Source organism: Drosophila pseudoobscura, chromosome X, assembly GCF_009870125.1.
Source record: "Drosophila pseudoobscura strain MV-25-SWS-2005 chromosome X, UCI_Dpse_MV25, whole genome shotgun sequence".
NCBI lineage: Eukaryota > Metazoa > Arthropoda > Insecta > Diptera > Drosophilidae > Drosophila > Drosophila pseudoobscura.
Window position 1 is genome coordinate 46212285 of NC_046683.1, and position 15296 is coordinate 46227580.

Below are 15296 nucleotides of genomic sequence, written 5' to 3' on the forward strand. Positions count from 1 at the left end.
CCTCTAATATATGTACATATATGTATGTATAGACAGACGTCTGAAAATGTTCTGTTTGTTTTTAGTAGACATCATGGCAACAGCAGCGGCAGTAGCAGCAGCAGCAGCAGCGAAGAAAACTCTGGGAAATGTACTATATTTACGAGCCCTCCCAAGTGTAAGCAAACAGCGAATGGCTCTTCAACTGTTTTGGATTTTGAATTTTGGCGTTTTGGGATTTTGGGTTTGGGGTCTGGGTTTTGGTTTGCTTCGGTTCGTCTCGTTTCGGTTCGGCTTGCATGTTTATGTTGATTTTGTTGGCTGTTGTAATCAAGCTTGACAAGGTCAGGCGGCGGCAGTTAGTCGGTTCAGACGCCTGCGTGCCAGAGCCACATTTCAGGTGCCACACACTCGTACAATTGTTTTATGCATTTCAATTTGATGTTATAATTAAGCGAAAGCAGGCACGAGATGTTCGCTTGCTCTGCTACAAAATATTCGTACCTACATAGGTGTGTATGTGTTGCAAGAGTGTGTTTTAAGGCTGCTGCAGTCGTCCTGTCAAGGGCAAGGACACCGCAGTCACCTGCTTGAGTATGCAATGTGGCATAGACGAGCAGTTTCCTTAGACTGGACGGCGTGTCATGGTCTGGACAGGCTGCTGAACAGGAGGTTATGAGTTTGATACTCATATAAGAAACTCAAGAAAACATTAAAACAAACAAAAACACCATTTACGTTATTCACACTTACCACCATGCATTTTTAAGATGCATCAAACAAAAAACCCAGAAACAACAAAAATGGAGAAAGCAGAAACTCGAGGTAGTTAGTTTATTAAATATACATACATACAATGTATGTATTTGCGGACTTACGGGTGCCCCGAGCTAATTCCGTCGACGAGGATTCAAGATTCAACTGCAGTTCAAGTATCCATTATGCAACCACGGCGCCCCACCGAAGCGGATTAAACTCGACAATTGTCTGGAGATTGCTCGGAAAATGCTTGAGATCCAGAAAGAGCTGCAGAAATTACAGGATCCAAGGCCGAACCAACTTCCAGACAAAACTGCTGCAAGTTTTCATGGAGTCGAAAGAGTAACGTTTATTGTAATAGCCAATTTGATAATTTGATCTTGTTGAAAATTCACAATTAAGACCAAAACTTTGTTATTATATGCTCATCAGCTGTTTTTGTATGGATAGATCGTTTAAAATGAGTGCTAGGGGTACTAAGAACATTTTGAATTTTCCCGCCGATAGGTCGATTGTTGTGCTGACAATCGCACCGGTATAATCGCTGTGATAGATGGCGCTGTAGTGATAAACAGCTGTTTAAAAATCAAACAAAAAACCCTTCAGTTTATTCTATATCGTTGTCGCAATAAAAGATTAGTTTTACGCCGATATCAAACGCAAGATGCAGTTCTCATGGATGAAAGTGGCCATATACCTACTGACGTTTCTCACATACGCCTATTCCGGCTACGGATCAAGCACAATTGTTCATGTAAGTGAGCTCCTTTGGAATGAATGCACTTCACCCTTACTTAATCCGCAGTGATTCTATCACCCTGAACAGCTAAGGGATGCCATCATTGCCGCCGAGGCCATATTTGGTGACGTGTTCAAGAATCTCATCACAGTTGTACGCAAATTTCGCACCGTCCACGAAGTCTTCGATGCTGCCGTGGAGGAGAACTGCGTATATCAGTGTCCACCGCCAGACGGTGGGGGCCCAGGTACTGTGACGCACATTGCGTTCGAATTATGTAAATGTTCAATACACTATGACAACTGACGTGTGTTTTGTGGATTTGCAGCCCCCCGAGCCGTTCAAAATAAATTCTACACACCGACCGCAGACGGCTGCGGTTCGCTGGGGTTGCGCATAAGCACGGACTACCTGCCGGCAGTGGAGATGGAAACTTGCTGCAACGACCACGACATCTGCTACGACACGTGCAACAGTGACAAGGAGCTGTGCGACCTGGACTTCAAGCGGTGCCTTTACAAGTACTGCGACAGCTATGAGAAATCCCTAACCAGTGACCTGATGACAAAGGGATGCAAAGCCGCCGCCAAGATGCTATTCACCGGCACTCTAACGCTCGGCTGCAGGTCATTTCTGGACTCACAGAAGCGCTCTTGCTACTGTGCCCCAGCTAAACCGACCTCCTATAATGGAAACAAGTATGCAAACAGCAAGGAAAAGCAGCAGCGCCAGAAGTTTGGCTGGAAGGATCGCAATGAGATATAGCACATAGCTAACGCATGGACGTATAAAAGGATTTATAATTAAGTATGTGTTAAATGTTGCTGTTAAACTTCGTTTCATGTTAGTTTTTAGTGGAGCCCATTTCCTGCCAATAATGGAAATCGGCTCTAACTGACGAATCTGAATTTTTATATTTATACACCAAAGAAAGTATCTCCCCAATAAACAAATATATGGATATTCTTACCAATGAAACACAGTCACGGGCTAGTGAATTCTACTGGAAATACATATACATTGTTCGAAAATGTAGCCTACAAAAAATTGAGTTGATCTGAGTACTAGCACCAACCATATAGTCTATAGATGTGCCAGTTCATACACCGAATTGGATTGGATCCTAGGGTCTTCGGCTCTGGCGTTCGGTCAGTCCAGCAGAGCCATGCAAGTGTTGGTATAACACACACAAAAATATGTGATTTGTTTTGTTTGGTTTCTGTTTTCGCTTGTGGTTCCAGCGTATTTGAAGGAATGGATGCACACGTATCGCTACATTTTGAATGTGTAGTTTCTAGCATTTGTGGACTATTTAATTTTCGACATGTTCGGTGCAGGTACTGGTGGCCGGATTTATCGTTCAAATTTACCGTCCGAGCCTCAGAAATATACCGAAACATACCGTCTCATTTAAAAAACAAAACCGTAAATATACTGACGAATGCAACTTATATTTTACATATTCTTGGTTTTTGATCTTCCGTCAAATATTTCTAGCTAGATAGATCTCTCAGCCATGCCTACATATTTTAAACACTTGCTTTTGTTGGATTTTCTATAAACCTTTGAAAATTGACAAAATATACCATTATATACCGATATACCGTAAATATACTGTCAGTTCAATTTTGACTTCGACCGATAGTCCAGCTCTACGAAAATATATACTTTTGACATTTTACAGTACTGAAACGAAACAAGCGCAGCAAAAAGATTTTGCAATCTGAAAAATGATTTATTAAAATTGTCTGTCTTTGTGTTGAGGAGCAAAAGGCATTAATCCAAAAATGGGCTACGATGTCAATCGATTTCAAGGAGAAGTGGACGAGGAGCTAACATGCCCCATATGCTCTGGGGTTCTGGAGGATCCGCTGCAGGTTTGTTTGCCCCCGGAACGAGAGTTCTTCTGAGTGCAACTTATAATTTTGTTATTGTAGGCGGTCATGTGCGAGCACGCCTTCTGTCGCGGGTGCATCAACGAATGGCTGACACGGCAGCCCACATGTCCCGTGGATCGCAACGCTCTGACGACAGCCAATCTGCGAGCCGTGCCTCGCATATTGCGCAACTTACTGTCCAGGTGAGACCGACTGACCACCCACTACCCACGGCATTCTCTACCCTCATCTAATCACACACACACATTCAGACTATCAATTACCTGCGACAATGCACCGTATGGCTGCACAGCTGTGCTCAAACTAGACGTATATAATTCCCATTTGGAGGACTGTATCCACAATCCAAAGCGACCCTTTCCCTGTGAAAAAGGATGCGGCTTTGACATACCCAAGGACGAGCTAAAGGATCACAATTGCGTGAGGGAGCTGCGCACGCTGATCGTCAAGCAAACGGAGAAAATGGGCGAGCTCAAATCGGAGCTAACTGACCAGCAGCTGACCATCAACGAACTGAAAAGGGAACTGCAATTGTTCAAGGACTTTATGCGTGCCATGCGCGTCTCCAATCCGGCCATGCGCGCGATAGCCGACCAGATGGAGCGTGACGAGGTTATTCGCTGGAGTAGCGCCCTGCCCCGGGCCAGGGTCACACGCTGGGGGGGAATGATCTCTACGCCCGATGATGCGCTGCAAGTGAGTGTTTTGCGAAGATTTGTGTGCACAGCTGGAGTCACTTACACCGTCTCTAATTCATTTCAGCTCATGATCAAGCGCGCTCTGTCCGAGTCGGGCTGCCCACCACACATTCTGGATAGTTTAATGGAGTTCTGCCACGAGAGACGCTGGCCGCGGGGCCTTAGCTCGCTAGAAACGCGTCAGAATAACCGCAGAATCTATGATAACTATATCTGTCGTCGCATTCCAGGTGAGTGGGTGAAGATTCCCCTCCACATAAGCCCGTAGACATCTCTATATCCCTATCCACCAGGCAAACAAGCTGTGCTCGTGCTGAGCTGCGATAACCTACACATGACTGAAGATGTGATGATCGATCCGGGCCTGGTTATGATCTTTGCCCATGGCATCGAATAGGCCCATTAACACTACTTATCTTAGGTCAAGTTCTTACAATATCCCAACAGTGCTCAGTTTGTTGATTCCTTAACATTAACATTAACATAAACATAAACATTAAGTTTAGGGATCAAAATCGTGCAGTCGGTTTTGATCATCGTGTAGCGTTAGAACTAAGAAAACGCTCGCTAGAAAGCTCTCACTCAAATGAAAAATCATCATACCATTCAAGCGCCTCATGACGACTCTCAAGTTGTACAAAAGAATATACATTTATTTCGGATCATTGTTTCTCTATTTAGTTCGTACAAAATTATTCCTCCCATTTATACACGCAACAACAAATACATTATTCTTTTTGTCTAATTAAGCGATCTCAAGGAAGAAAAAAGATTTGTTATTGTTCTATATTCACTTCCGTTTTTTGGACCATGTGAGTGTCTTTATTTGTGTTTCAATTCCTATAGAGCACATTTTACTTAAAGTTTTGAAATTATTATCAATACTTATAGTAGTTTAAACAAGGAACAAGTAATAATAAAAGATTTACTCAAATTGTACTGATGCACACTCGACTCAAGTGCAAAACCGAACAATCGCTTGGGCTGAGAAATCCCCAAATCAATAAGTTCACTGGGATGCTGCCCTGCCTGCCCCCTACACACACAATCGCAGACACAAGCACGGCATCCATCTCGCGCTCTCTCTGTCTCTCTCTCTCGCCTTCTCCGCCTCCACATGCCGCCTCAGAAAAAGTTCTGCTAGGGAGAGGGGGAGCAACATCTGTTTCCAGAAAAGGAAATCAAGCCCACAGCAGGGGCAACACAAAATAAACAAAACAAAAGAAAACCAAACTAGTTCCTCAACGAGCTTTACTCTTTGAAAAAAGTCAATTTGGAAAACCGGTTTCGGCTTTTGTACACCCGTTTCGAATCGTTTTTTTCCTACATAATATAACATTATTAAATGCTTCTGCCTGTTACATGTGCCAAAATCTGTTGGCCATACACACACATATAAATATATGCACATATATATGTGTAAATTTATTTGCTGAAACATATTTGGATTATTGATGGAAACCATTAGCGAGATCGTTTCAGGGGACGCCCCCCGTGGCGATTGAAAAGTGAGAGTTGATCGGCAGAAAGACGGAGATAGATATTTTCAAACAGTTTTTATTGAAGCTTCGTAGCCAGCGGACGTGTCCAGCTACGATCTCGCCCAGAGAACAGAGCCAAAATGAATGTGTCAATTTTTGTACTAATTGTGGGTGTCGTCTGCTTGGGGGCTGCGTCAGCAGCGCCTCAGTTGAGACAACGGAACGAGAAGCAGGTCCAGACGGTCGAGGATGAGTTCCGTAAGTGTAAATATTCTTTAAGTCGTGCTATTATTCAACGATAATGTTCCAACTGCAGCATACAAGGGGGCCACCATTGAGGAAGTGGTCGTGGAGTCTGCGCTGTACATCAAGCCCAAGGCCACACAGCAGATGAGACGCGTACGTTCGGCAGATTCAGCGGATTCCCCCCTCCAAGGCATCTATGCGACCCACAAGCGGGTGAAGCGTGGCCGGAGAGGCGGTGCCACGCAGGTAGGCACCTCAGCAGGAGCTGGGGGAACTGATGCCGGTGTTGTTGTCGGCGCCGGACCCGATGGCGGCAATGCCAATGCCAATGTCCAGCTGAATCCGTTCGGTCCTCTCGGCCCCAGCGGCTTCAACCAGGAACAGGCTGCCTCCAACGGAGCTGCCCACAGCAACTACAACAACGGATTCGATGCCGGCTACTCGGCGGCCGATGCCCAGGCCCAGGGATTCCAGTCGCAGACCGCTAATGGCTCCTTCGGCGCCTCCTCCGCCAGCACAGCCACTCAGTCGCAGAACATCAGTCCATTCGGCATCAACAATGCCGCTGGAGCTTCCCTGAGTCAGGTCTACAAGCTGCCGAACGGCCAGACGATCAATTTCAGTTCCACCAATAGCTTTGCCAACAACGGGGCCAATAGGGGGAGCAGTCACGGCGCAGCAGTGTCTGTGAGCCGCTAATCGCTCGACAGCTGGGGATCCACATCCAATATTCAGATTTTTATTTTCAGTGTGCAAATAAACGCTAATTTTCGAATGAAATTTATATAATTTTAATATATGTGTTTAGGAAGAAAGTTTTCGAGGGGGCTGGCTAGCTGTGCGATTTTAATTTTCGGGTATTCTCGGTTGCGAATTCCCGTTAACAGATACAATATCGATATCAATATCGAGTTTGTCGCCATTTTTGGTTTCTTATAATGAGATTGCCAAAAACGATGGCATATTTAACTAAAATTATTCAATTTTGAAAAGAAAACCAGAGTGAAATAGTGCATAATAATTTGGAAATAAAACACGATCGATAACAAAAATTTGCGGAAACCGGAGTCGGTTAAGCGTTTTAAAAAGTACTAGAAAATACTAAAAAAGACTACAAAAAGGATAGGTAAAATATACCGTCGAAACTCTGTTCGCCTGGTATCCCGATTTAAAATTTTATTTGAGGGTTTTTGTTGGAGAACATTTTTTTTCCTGTGATCCTGTGAACATCCTTGACCTGATAGTTCTCAGCAAGGATCAAGGATATTTTCTGCAGTCATGGATTCCTGTGATCAGAAAAATATCCTTGATCCTTAGATAAGAACCTCGACATCGCCAGCCATATGTTCATATTTAGATTTCTTGGCTATTTGTAGGCCAACTTCCTGTGATCGCACAAATGTCCTTTGTTTGATGCAGTCCTTATCAAGGATTAAGGACATTTTCCCCTTTCACATATTTAGGTTTCTGTTATTTGCGAGCCGATGGAGTCCTTATCAGCCTCCGCCCGAAAGTATGCCTTACTTTTTATAAGCCCATTCCGAAAAGACGATTTCCTATTTCGGTCAGCCTGAAAGTATGCTATAATTTAAAAATCCTCCAATTCCTCCACTATACATCCGATCTGGACATGCCACGCCTCCTCGTAATCGGAAGAATGTCCCCGAACGTTTAGGGGCATCAAGGACAATAAGGATATTGCCTGTACCATTTCTCACCCTATCAGGACGTGCCCACCTTCTTGTAATTGGAGAACATCCCCAATCGCTTGAATCTACGCCAGATTTACGTCAAGGACCATAATGAGGAGAATACCTTTTAAACGGGGTGTTTTTTAAAGATTTTTAATTTAATTTAACCATTTCTCGTCCGATTTACACCATTCTGTGATTCCCTGATCGTTTGCGACCAGTCCTACAAACCCCCGATGCCCTGTGTCCTGAGTGAGGACCTTCATTTTGCACGTTTGATATAGCAAGGCCTGGGGCCTGGGGCCCGATCGGACTGAGCATTGATGTAATTATGAGTGTAGAAATATTATGTAAAGAATTATAATTAAAAAATGAAAATTATGAAATATGTGGACAAAATGTATATTTATGCTGTGCTAGACGCCTAGGCTTCTGAGCATTTCCTAATCTTAACCTGCTTCCTATTCCGACTCACTCTCACTCTCCGACTGGAAATCACCCACCTCGATGGAGAAACCGTACTCCTGATCGCAGCCCAAGTAGGAGTCGCTCATGTAGTACAAGGTATAGTCATGTTTGCCCGGACTGGGGGCCACAAAGTCCAGCTTGACCTTGGCCTTCTGCTGGAGCGTGAGGCGTTTGATGGAGAGCAGGGAATTAGTCTTGGGATCGCCAATAACGACCCACCAGCCCTCCTCGCGCTTCTGCGGGAAGAAGGGTGCGATGACGGGGCCGGTGACCTCATCTTCGCGCTCCAGCTGGACCACCACATTGATCGTGGATCCCGAATTGATGCGGTCCTTATCGACCACCTCATAGTTGAGCTCAATGTTGGGATACCGATTGCAGAATCGGGCCACATCGGCCATCTGCGCATCGGAGAGCTGCAACAGACGCGAACGATCCTCATCCTCCAGCTCCATGATGTCGAAAACAGTTTCGATTTTCTGAAAACAAAACAAAACAAAACGGGAATTGGTCAGAGAGGATTGCTGGCAGAGTTATCCTCTGGTCGTACCTTCTCAGTGCATCGCTTGACAATATCGACACTAAAGTGAGGCAATTGTCGCAAGTAGGAATCCTTGGTCCACATGGCCTGGGTGACCATCTGGGCCAGTTCCATGGCAGCCACGGCCGGCGAAAGCCATCCATTCGAGCTCAAAACATCCACACAGGCCTGTATCAGACGAATGGCCCGGCTCAATATCTGTTCCGTGTCGCCCTGCAGTTCGGGTCCCAACTGCAGCCGCGACAGATGTGCCTGGAGCAGCAAATTGGTCTTGATATGCGGATCATTAAATCTGTGGCAAGAGAGAATTGTTAGTCATCAACACGGATGGGGATGGCGATGTGGATGGAGGATTGGTGAGCGAATCGAAACCTACTTGGGTGCCGTCTCATTGGGTCCTGTGAGCTTGTTGGGCAGGCGCTGGGACAGAGTGCGCAGGACCTGCTCCTCGTGATGCCTGACCACCACATCCTCGTACTCCGCTGCCGACGAGATGATCTCCAGCAGGCCGCGCACTTTGGTCTTGCTGTTCAAGGACAAACTGAAGAGCTCTGTGGAGGCGGAATGAGAGACATTATAGTGGGGTCTTGCAGAAAGTTGTCCGCACCTTACCAATGGTCGTATAGTTGATGTAATAATAGGCCGCAATCATGCCCAGATTGAGCGGCAGGGTATCCATGTCGTCCTCGACACTGATGCACTTGGACTGCTCCAGATCACTGAGAGTGTTCTCCACCAGCTCGGACAGATGATCGGAGAGATGGCGATGTGTGACGCCCTGGAGATTGTAGTAATTGGGATTCTGGGTCAATCGCCTGTAGAGGAACGTCCACGTGAGATAGTCCACGGCATCCTGCTTGTTCTCAATCGTTTTGGTCACCACCTCGGCATTGAAGTGGTCGTGCATGCGATGATCGAGATGGCTTTCGATGGGCAGCGGCTCGTTGATGAACTTCTTGAAGAAGTCCTTCTTGCTGCTCTGGCACATGAGCACGCACTTGGCATCGGCGTCCTCGTTGGGCCGATTGGCGCGTCCCACCATCTGGAGCACGTCCGTGATGGGGTAGTCCTCGTACGAGTGATTCTTGCCGTTGTAGAACTGCGTGTCCATGATGATGATTAGATGGGCCGAGATGCTCATGCCCCAGCAGAGATCGCGCGAGACGACGGCCAGCTGCACAGCGCCCGAATCGAAGAGTTGCTCCACCAAACGATGGTCTGACGAGGACAGACCCTCGTGCAGGTAGGCCACACCCTGGGCCAGGGTCTCCTTCAGGGTCTTGTCGGTCATTCGCTCCAGGAATGGCTTGATGTCCTCCTCCTCGGCATGGAAGAAACGATTCGGTTGCAGATCGGACGCAGCGTACGTCAGGATATCGATGGCCGTCAGCCGTGCCTGCTTCCTGGAGGAGACAAACACAATCACCGGCTTGTGGGCACTGTACTTGAGGATGGCATTGTACACCGGCTTCGACATGGTGGCGATTCTGGTCGCATTGTGCGTCACATTGAATCCCTGAATGTGCAGCTCCAGGGGAATGGGTCGCACACTTGGATGGAAATTGAAGGTGGCATTCGGATTGCAGCCCAGCCACTGGGCCACATCCCGGGCATCGGTGAGAGAGGCGGACAGGGCCACGATTCTGATCTGCTTCTCGATCTGCGAGCTTATGTACCGCATCCTGGAGCACACAATCTCCAGCACAGGACCCTCCTCGCCGCCCACCAGCTGCAGTTCGTCGACAATGAACAGATTCACCAGCTGGACGTTCTTCCTCTGCTTCCAGCGTCGCGAGAGCACATCCCACTTGTCAGCCGTCGTGATCACCAGCTGTCCCTTGGCTATCAGCTTCAGATCCGTTCCAGTTTCGCCCGTCAGCTTCACCACCTTGATGTCCAGTGCCCCGAACTTTTGATGCCAGTCGGCAAAGACCAGGTCAGCGAGGGCCTCCTCGGACACCAAGTAGACGCAGCGGGCCTCCGTCTGGGTGGTGAACAGTCGCATGATGGCGAACTCTGCGATCGTCATCTTGCCGGAACCTGTTGGGGCGCCCACAAACACATTCTCGTCGCTGTTGTAGACGGCATTGAAGACCTGCGTCTGGATGGGATTGAACTGGGGGAAGCGCTGCGCGTAGAACGACTCGAATTTCGGCTGACGCAGAGCACTGATCGGCAGCGGTTGCAGATCCAGCAGCTCCGTGGGCGGTAGATTCTTCTCCGGCAGTATCAAGTGCCTGAACGAGACGGGCAGCTGGGTCTCGGCGCCAATCCAGCGATCGGAGACGATCCGGAGAAAGTACTGCGGCGGCAACGGCTCAAAGACGGGCACAAAGAACTTCAGCTGATGCTCGTCCTGGGCGTACTTCTGCTTCAGCAGAAAGAACTCATGATGCAGTATCAGCTCCGAGTCGACATCCTCGATGAGCACCCAAAAGCCCTCCGAGGCGCCATGTACCTTTTCGTCCCACTGGAAGTCCGGCGTGATGGTCAGCTCCACTCTAAGGGTGCCTCGGGTGATCGGCTGGATGTGCGTCGAAAGCTCCAGCTTGGGGAATTGATGCACAAACTTGTGTATGGTCTTGCCCAGCTTCGGCACGCGGATCAGCTCGCCCAGCTCGTGCGGCTCCAGGTCGTACAGCCGCGACCAGGGGAAGTGCTTCTTCTCCAGCTTCTTGGCTATTTCGTCGGGCATCTTCTTGAACTGCCGCAGCGGTGTCATCGACTGCCACATCCTCCGGTCAATCATCTTGCACAGCGTCAGCGTTTTGTCGGCCAACTGTGCCCAGCCACGCGTGAGGACAATCTCGAAGATGGCTCTCATGAGCCGAGCAGCCGACTGGGTGATGAAGACCATGTCCGACATCAGGGCAAAGCCCTCCAGCTTCAGTTGGGAAATGTACGCCTGCAGCAGGACATTCACCTTGGCGCTGTGCTCCTCGATGGACTCCTTGATGGGTATGGGCACGCGCTCCATCAGCTTCTGCAGCTCCAGCTTCTCCTCCTCCCGCACCGAAATGTGACGGAACTCCGAGGACAGCGAGAACACCCGAAACAGCTCAATCTCGCTGAGCGTCTGCTTCAGCAGCTGGTTGTATGTGAGCATCGTCTCGTGAGTGAGATAATAGTGGGATGCAATGCGTCCCAGATCCGTCACCTGAAAGTGTCCCGTCTTCCGCTCGTACTTGACCAGACCGCTCCGCTCCAGGCAACAGGCGGCCGTGTGCAGCAGATCCGCTCGATGCTGCTCCAGCAGGGGATCCGCCTTGATGGCGTCATGCGAGACCCCATAGAGCGTGGGGTTCCTCAGCATGCGGATGTAGAGGTACGTGTAGCCCAGCCAGTTGACGGCATCCTGCAGATGCTGCACTGTCCCGAGGACAATCTCGGCGTTGAGCATGTCCGGCAGCTTCGAGATGAACTGCGACTCGATGGGCAGCTGCTGGTTGAGCAGCGAGAGGTAGAACTGCAGCTCGCTGTGATTGGTTATGAGGATGCCCTCGCCCTTGGTGTCGTACTGGGGTCGTCCGGCACGACCCAACATCTGGAGGACATCCAATGCGCTCAGCTCCACCCAGCGTCCCTTCTCCGGATTGTAGACCTGCGTGCCCTTGATGATAACCGTGTGTGCGGGCAGATTGACGCCCCAGGCCAGGGTGGCCGTGGATACCAGCACCTGGATGTGACGATCTGCAAAGAGATCCTCCACCAAGGTACGATCGACGCGCGTCATTCCGGCATGATGGATGGCGAAGCCGTAGGGAAGGAGCTCCTTCAGCTCCGAGTTCTTTACCTGCTCGGCCTCCGTGCGGAGCACCTCCATGCTGGCCGAGCCCTCTCTCAGGAAGCTGCCCAAGGTGTCCTGCTCCAGGCACATATCCCTCACCGCTCGGGCCGTCTTGCCGGTCTCCTTGCGCGAGTGGACAAACACCAGCACTTGATTCCGTCCCGCATGCTCCATGGTCTTCTCGTAGACGATCTCGTTCATCACCTGGAAACGCTTGAGGGCCTTCTTCTCCGTCACACCGATGTACTGCTGCTCCAGGGACACGGGACGATAGCTGTTGTCAAAGTAGAAGAGGCCCTTGTCCGGTTTGACGCGCAAGAACGTGGCCACATCTTGGTAATTGGGCAGAGTGGCGGATAGCCCCACCAGGCGCACATCTTCCTGCGTCGTCTCAATATTCCGAATGGTACGAGCCACCAGTGCCTCCAGCACCGGACCACGTTCATCGTGCAGCAGATGGATCTCGTCAATGATGACCAAACGCACCAGACTGACAAACGTGCGCTCTCCCCCCTTCCGGGTGATGATGTCCCACTTCTCCGGCGTGCACACAATCACCTGGGTGGCGGCTATCTGCTCTCTGGTCAGCTGATGGTCGCCCGTCAGCTCGGACACGACGAGATTATAGCAGGCGAGACGTCGTCCAAAGTTTCCAACCATTTCCTGCACCAAAGACTTCATTGGGGCCACATAGATGATCTTGAAATCCTGCGTATTGATGGTGCCATCCTCGTTGATATGCTTCCCGATCTCCCGCATCATTGTGAGCAGAGCCACATTCGTTTTTCCCGCACCGGTGGGGGCACACAGCAGCATATTCTCGTCGCTGTCGAGGGCTGCCTTGTACAGGCGACTCTGGATGCGATTCAGGGTCTTGAACCCCTCGAAGACGGGCTGACAGTACTTGGGCAGCTTATCGATGGGCTGTAGCTCCTCGTTGTCGTCAAAGGGTACGGCCTTGAGTGCGGGGACGTGCACCTCCTCGTAGCCCTTGCGCTGCTTCCTGTAGGAACCGTCGGGCAGTTGGCAGCGTTTGTTCGCCATGAAATGGGAGCCGTGGGTGAAGGCCAGCTCGTCCAGCTCCAGCAGTTGACGTACGCCAGCCACCTGGCCGGCCGCTGCTGCGCCACCATCTTCGGCATCGCCCTTGCCCCGCTTATTGCCTCTCGTCTCACTCTCTTCCTGCTCCTCCGACTTGCCCGTGTCCAGCTGCCGCAGGATTTTCGCGAGGGACGTGTTGCCGCGCATCTTTTCGCGTATCCGCTGGCGCTCACTGTCCGTCTGGGCGGAGGCCAGCATGGTGCAGTAGAGGATCATCTGGCGATTCAGCTTCAGCTGCTTGATGAAGTCAAAGCAATCGTAGCCCAGCAGCAGCACCAGCTGGTTCTCGCAGTCCCGCTCGTCGGCGGCATCTTTCAGGATCTTGAGCACATCCGCAGACTTGCTCTGCGACACCATGGCATCCTTGTAGAACTTGCTGAGGCAACGCTGCAGCCAGTAGGCATCGATGTCCAGGGGATGGAGGATCCGATCCTTCTTAACATTGCTGGCAGCCTCTTCATTGGCCAGCTGGGAAGGAAGAAGATTATCCATCAAATCAATGTCGATGCGTACCACCGATGATATACTCACGTTCTCTGCGTGCAGGGTGTGATCAATGCGCGCCTCTTCGCCCTCATCTGGCACATCATCGTCCCGTATCTCGCCATACATGTCGTTGTCGCTCTCCTCCTCGGACTCCTCGAACTGCACGTTGATGCCGTACTGCTCGTCAATCTGCTCCTCCGTGTTGGTGGTGGCTGTCAGTGCGTTTACGGCATCGCTGCCAAAGTCTGTGATCTTCTTGCCCAGGTTGACCAGCAACGCGAATCGTTCATCTGTCACCGCGCCCAGCAGGCTGTCCGTTTCCCGCTTGCGTTCGCGATCCTTTAGCCGATCATTCTTCAGCACAGCCAAGATCTCATCGGCTGCACCGCACAGGATATCTCTGGGCTGATCCCCCAAGGCCTCTTGGATGAAACTTAGCAGCACCTCGTAGGTCTGACGCGTCTCCTGGGTCTTTGGGCGGTACACAATGCCGACCATCTCGTCAATGCCCTCAGAGAGCAGAGTGGCACCCTTCATGCGCTCGAAATCGTACTGGGCTTCGTCACGCTTCTGTCGTTTCACCTTCCGCTCCTCTGTCTTTTCCGGCTTGGTGCGCTGGTACCGGTCACCCATTCGCGTGCCATCCAACTTTCCCACCAGGGAACAGACCTCGCCAGTGGCTTCATCACGACGTGGACGCTCGATGAGTCGTACATCGGCTTGCAGCACAAGATTAGAGTTCTGAAAATACACACAAAAATATATTACATTTTGCAAAATTTTCTTGCGAACGTTTGCCACAGACACAGACGCCGCATGGAGCGGTGAAAATTTTGTAAGCTGTCTGTTTGGTACTTACCGCCTTGTACTCGTACTGCAATTGACGTGCTGCGGCATCCGCCATGACTGTTTATCGTTTCACTTAGGGTTTTAGCGTTGTAATTAACCTATTTTAGTTCTTTATTCAATAAAATTGTGAAATATGCCGCTGTTTTTGGTTGCAAACAGTGTGACCGCGGATTTATTGATAGAATATACCGTCTGACACGCAGAAATATACCTTCTCATTTCTTAAATATACCGTAAATATATCGATGAAAAACGAACTTAACCCACTTCCGACCGCTCTTTTTTAACAGGTGAACATTTTTGGTTGAACTTCTCTATACATACATATTAAAAACGGAAATTGCGCTGAAATTGTTTAGGTTCCATAATTTTCGTGGAGTGGCGTGTAAGGGGTTAATCGTCCTCTGTCCATGATCGAAAATCATATTCTTTGATTTTAAAATTTGATTAAATTTACTATTGCCCTATTTACTTTAATTAATGTAAATATTCCTTTTTCCAAGCTTATTTGAAGCATGGCTAATGACTTTCTCTCATATTGACATGGTTTTGACCTACTCATGCATTGGGTCC

At 49.4% G+C, this 15296-nt stretch overlaps 4 protein-coding genes across 4 annotated transcripts; 3 read left to right on the plus strand and 1 right to left on the minus strand.

Annotated features, from left to right (window-relative positions):
* Positions 1 to 1305: 1305 nt before the first annotated feature.
* On the plus strand, positions 1306 to 2455 carry GXIVsPLA2 (phospholipase A2 group XII). Its single transcript, XM_001353395.4, has 3 exons — positions 1306 to 1492; positions 1565 to 1724; positions 1806 to 2455. The coding sequence occupies exons 1-3, from the start codon at positions 1403 to 1405 to the stop codon at positions 2240 to 2242; spliced, it is 687 nt and encodes a 228-aa protein (XP_001353431.2). The 5' UTR covers positions 1306 to 1402; the 3' UTR covers positions 2243 to 2455.
* A 668-nt stretch (positions 2456 to 3123) lies between these two features.
* Positions 3124 to 4862, plus strand: elgi (E3 ubiquitin-protein ligase NRDP1 elgi). Its single transcript, XM_001353396.4, has 5 exons — positions 3124 to 3354; positions 3415 to 3557; positions 3627 to 4071; positions 4138 to 4303; positions 4367 to 4862. The coding sequence occupies exons 1-5, from the start codon at positions 3265 to 3267 to the stop codon at positions 4468 to 4470; spliced, it is 948 nt and encodes a 315-aa protein (XP_001353432.1). The 5' UTR covers positions 3124 to 3264; the 3' UTR covers positions 4471 to 4862.
* Positions 4863 to 5413: 551 nt separating this feature from the next.
* On the plus strand, positions 5414 to 6595 carry LOC4813759 (uncharacterized). Its single transcript, XM_001353397.4, has 2 exons — positions 5414 to 5812; positions 5871 to 6595. Exons 1-2 carry the CDS (start codon positions 5695 to 5697, stop codon positions 6497 to 6499), a joined length of 747 nt encoding a protein of 248 aa, XP_001353433.2. The 5' UTR covers positions 5414 to 5694; the 3' UTR covers positions 6500 to 6595.
* Positions 6596 to 7640: 1045 nt separating this feature from the next.
* On the minus strand, positions 7641 to 14924 carry Brr2 (U5 small nuclear ribonucleoprotein l(3)72Ab). Its single transcript, XM_001353398.4, has 6 exons — positions 14734 to 14924; positions 13920 to 14615; positions 9113 to 13856; positions 8877 to 9051; positions 8510 to 8792; positions 7641 to 8438 (listed from the first exon to the last, which is right to left on the minus strand). The coding sequence occupies exons 1-6, from the start codon at positions 14776 to 14778 to the stop codon at positions 7953 to 7955; spliced, it is 6429 nt and encodes a 2142-aa protein (XP_001353434.2). The 5' UTR covers positions 14779 to 14924; the 3' UTR covers positions 7641 to 7952.
* Between the last annotated feature and the right edge of the window lie 372 nt (positions 14925 to 15296).

Bases quoted from the DNA above. Each gene is read 5' to 3' on its own strand.
- Brr2 (XM_001353398.4), bottom strand. From the start codon at position 14,778: ATGGCGGATGCCGCAGCACGTCAATTGCAGTACGAGTACAAGGCG. The intron at 8,793-8,876 runs GTAGGTTTCGAT...CTCTTGCCACAG, and splicing joins CCCAATGAGACGGCACCCAA to ATTTAATGATCCGCATATCA. The intron at 8,439-8,509 runs GTACGACCAGAG...TTTTGTTTTCAG, and splicing joins TCAAGCGATGCACTGAGAAG to AAAATCGAAACTGTTTTCGA.
- elgi (XM_001353396.4), top strand. From the start codon at position 3,265: ATGGGCTACGATGTCAATCGATTTCAAGGAGAAGTGGACGAGGAGCTA. The intron at 4,072-4,137 runs GTGAGTGTTTTG...AATTCATTTCAG, and splicing joins CGCCCGATGATGCGCTGCAA to CTCATGATCAAGCGCGCTCT. The intron at 4,304-4,366 runs GTGAGTGGGTGA...CCTATCCACCAG, and splicing joins TATCTGTCGTCGCATTCCAG to GCAAACAAGCTGTGCTCGTG.
- LOC4813759 (XM_001353397.4), top strand. From the start codon at position 5,695: ATGAATGTGTCAATTTTTGTACTAATTGTGGGTGTCGTCTGCTTGGGG. The intron at 5,813-5,870 runs GTAAGTGTAAAT...TTCCAACTGCAG, and splicing joins GACGGTCGAGGATGAGTTCC to CATACAAGGGGGCCACCATT.
- GXIVsPLA2 (XM_001353395.4), top strand. From the start codon at position 1,403: ATGCAGTTCTCATGGATGAAAGTGGCCATATACCTACTGACGTTTCTC. The intron at 1,493-1,564 runs GTAAGTGAGCTC...CACCCTGAACAG, and splicing joins GATCAAGCACAATTGTTCAT to CTAAGGGATGCCATCATTGC. The intron at 1,725-1,805 runs GTACTGTGACGC...GTGGATTTGCAG, and splicing joins GCCAGACGGTGGGGGCCCAG to CCCCCCGAGCCGTTCAAAAT.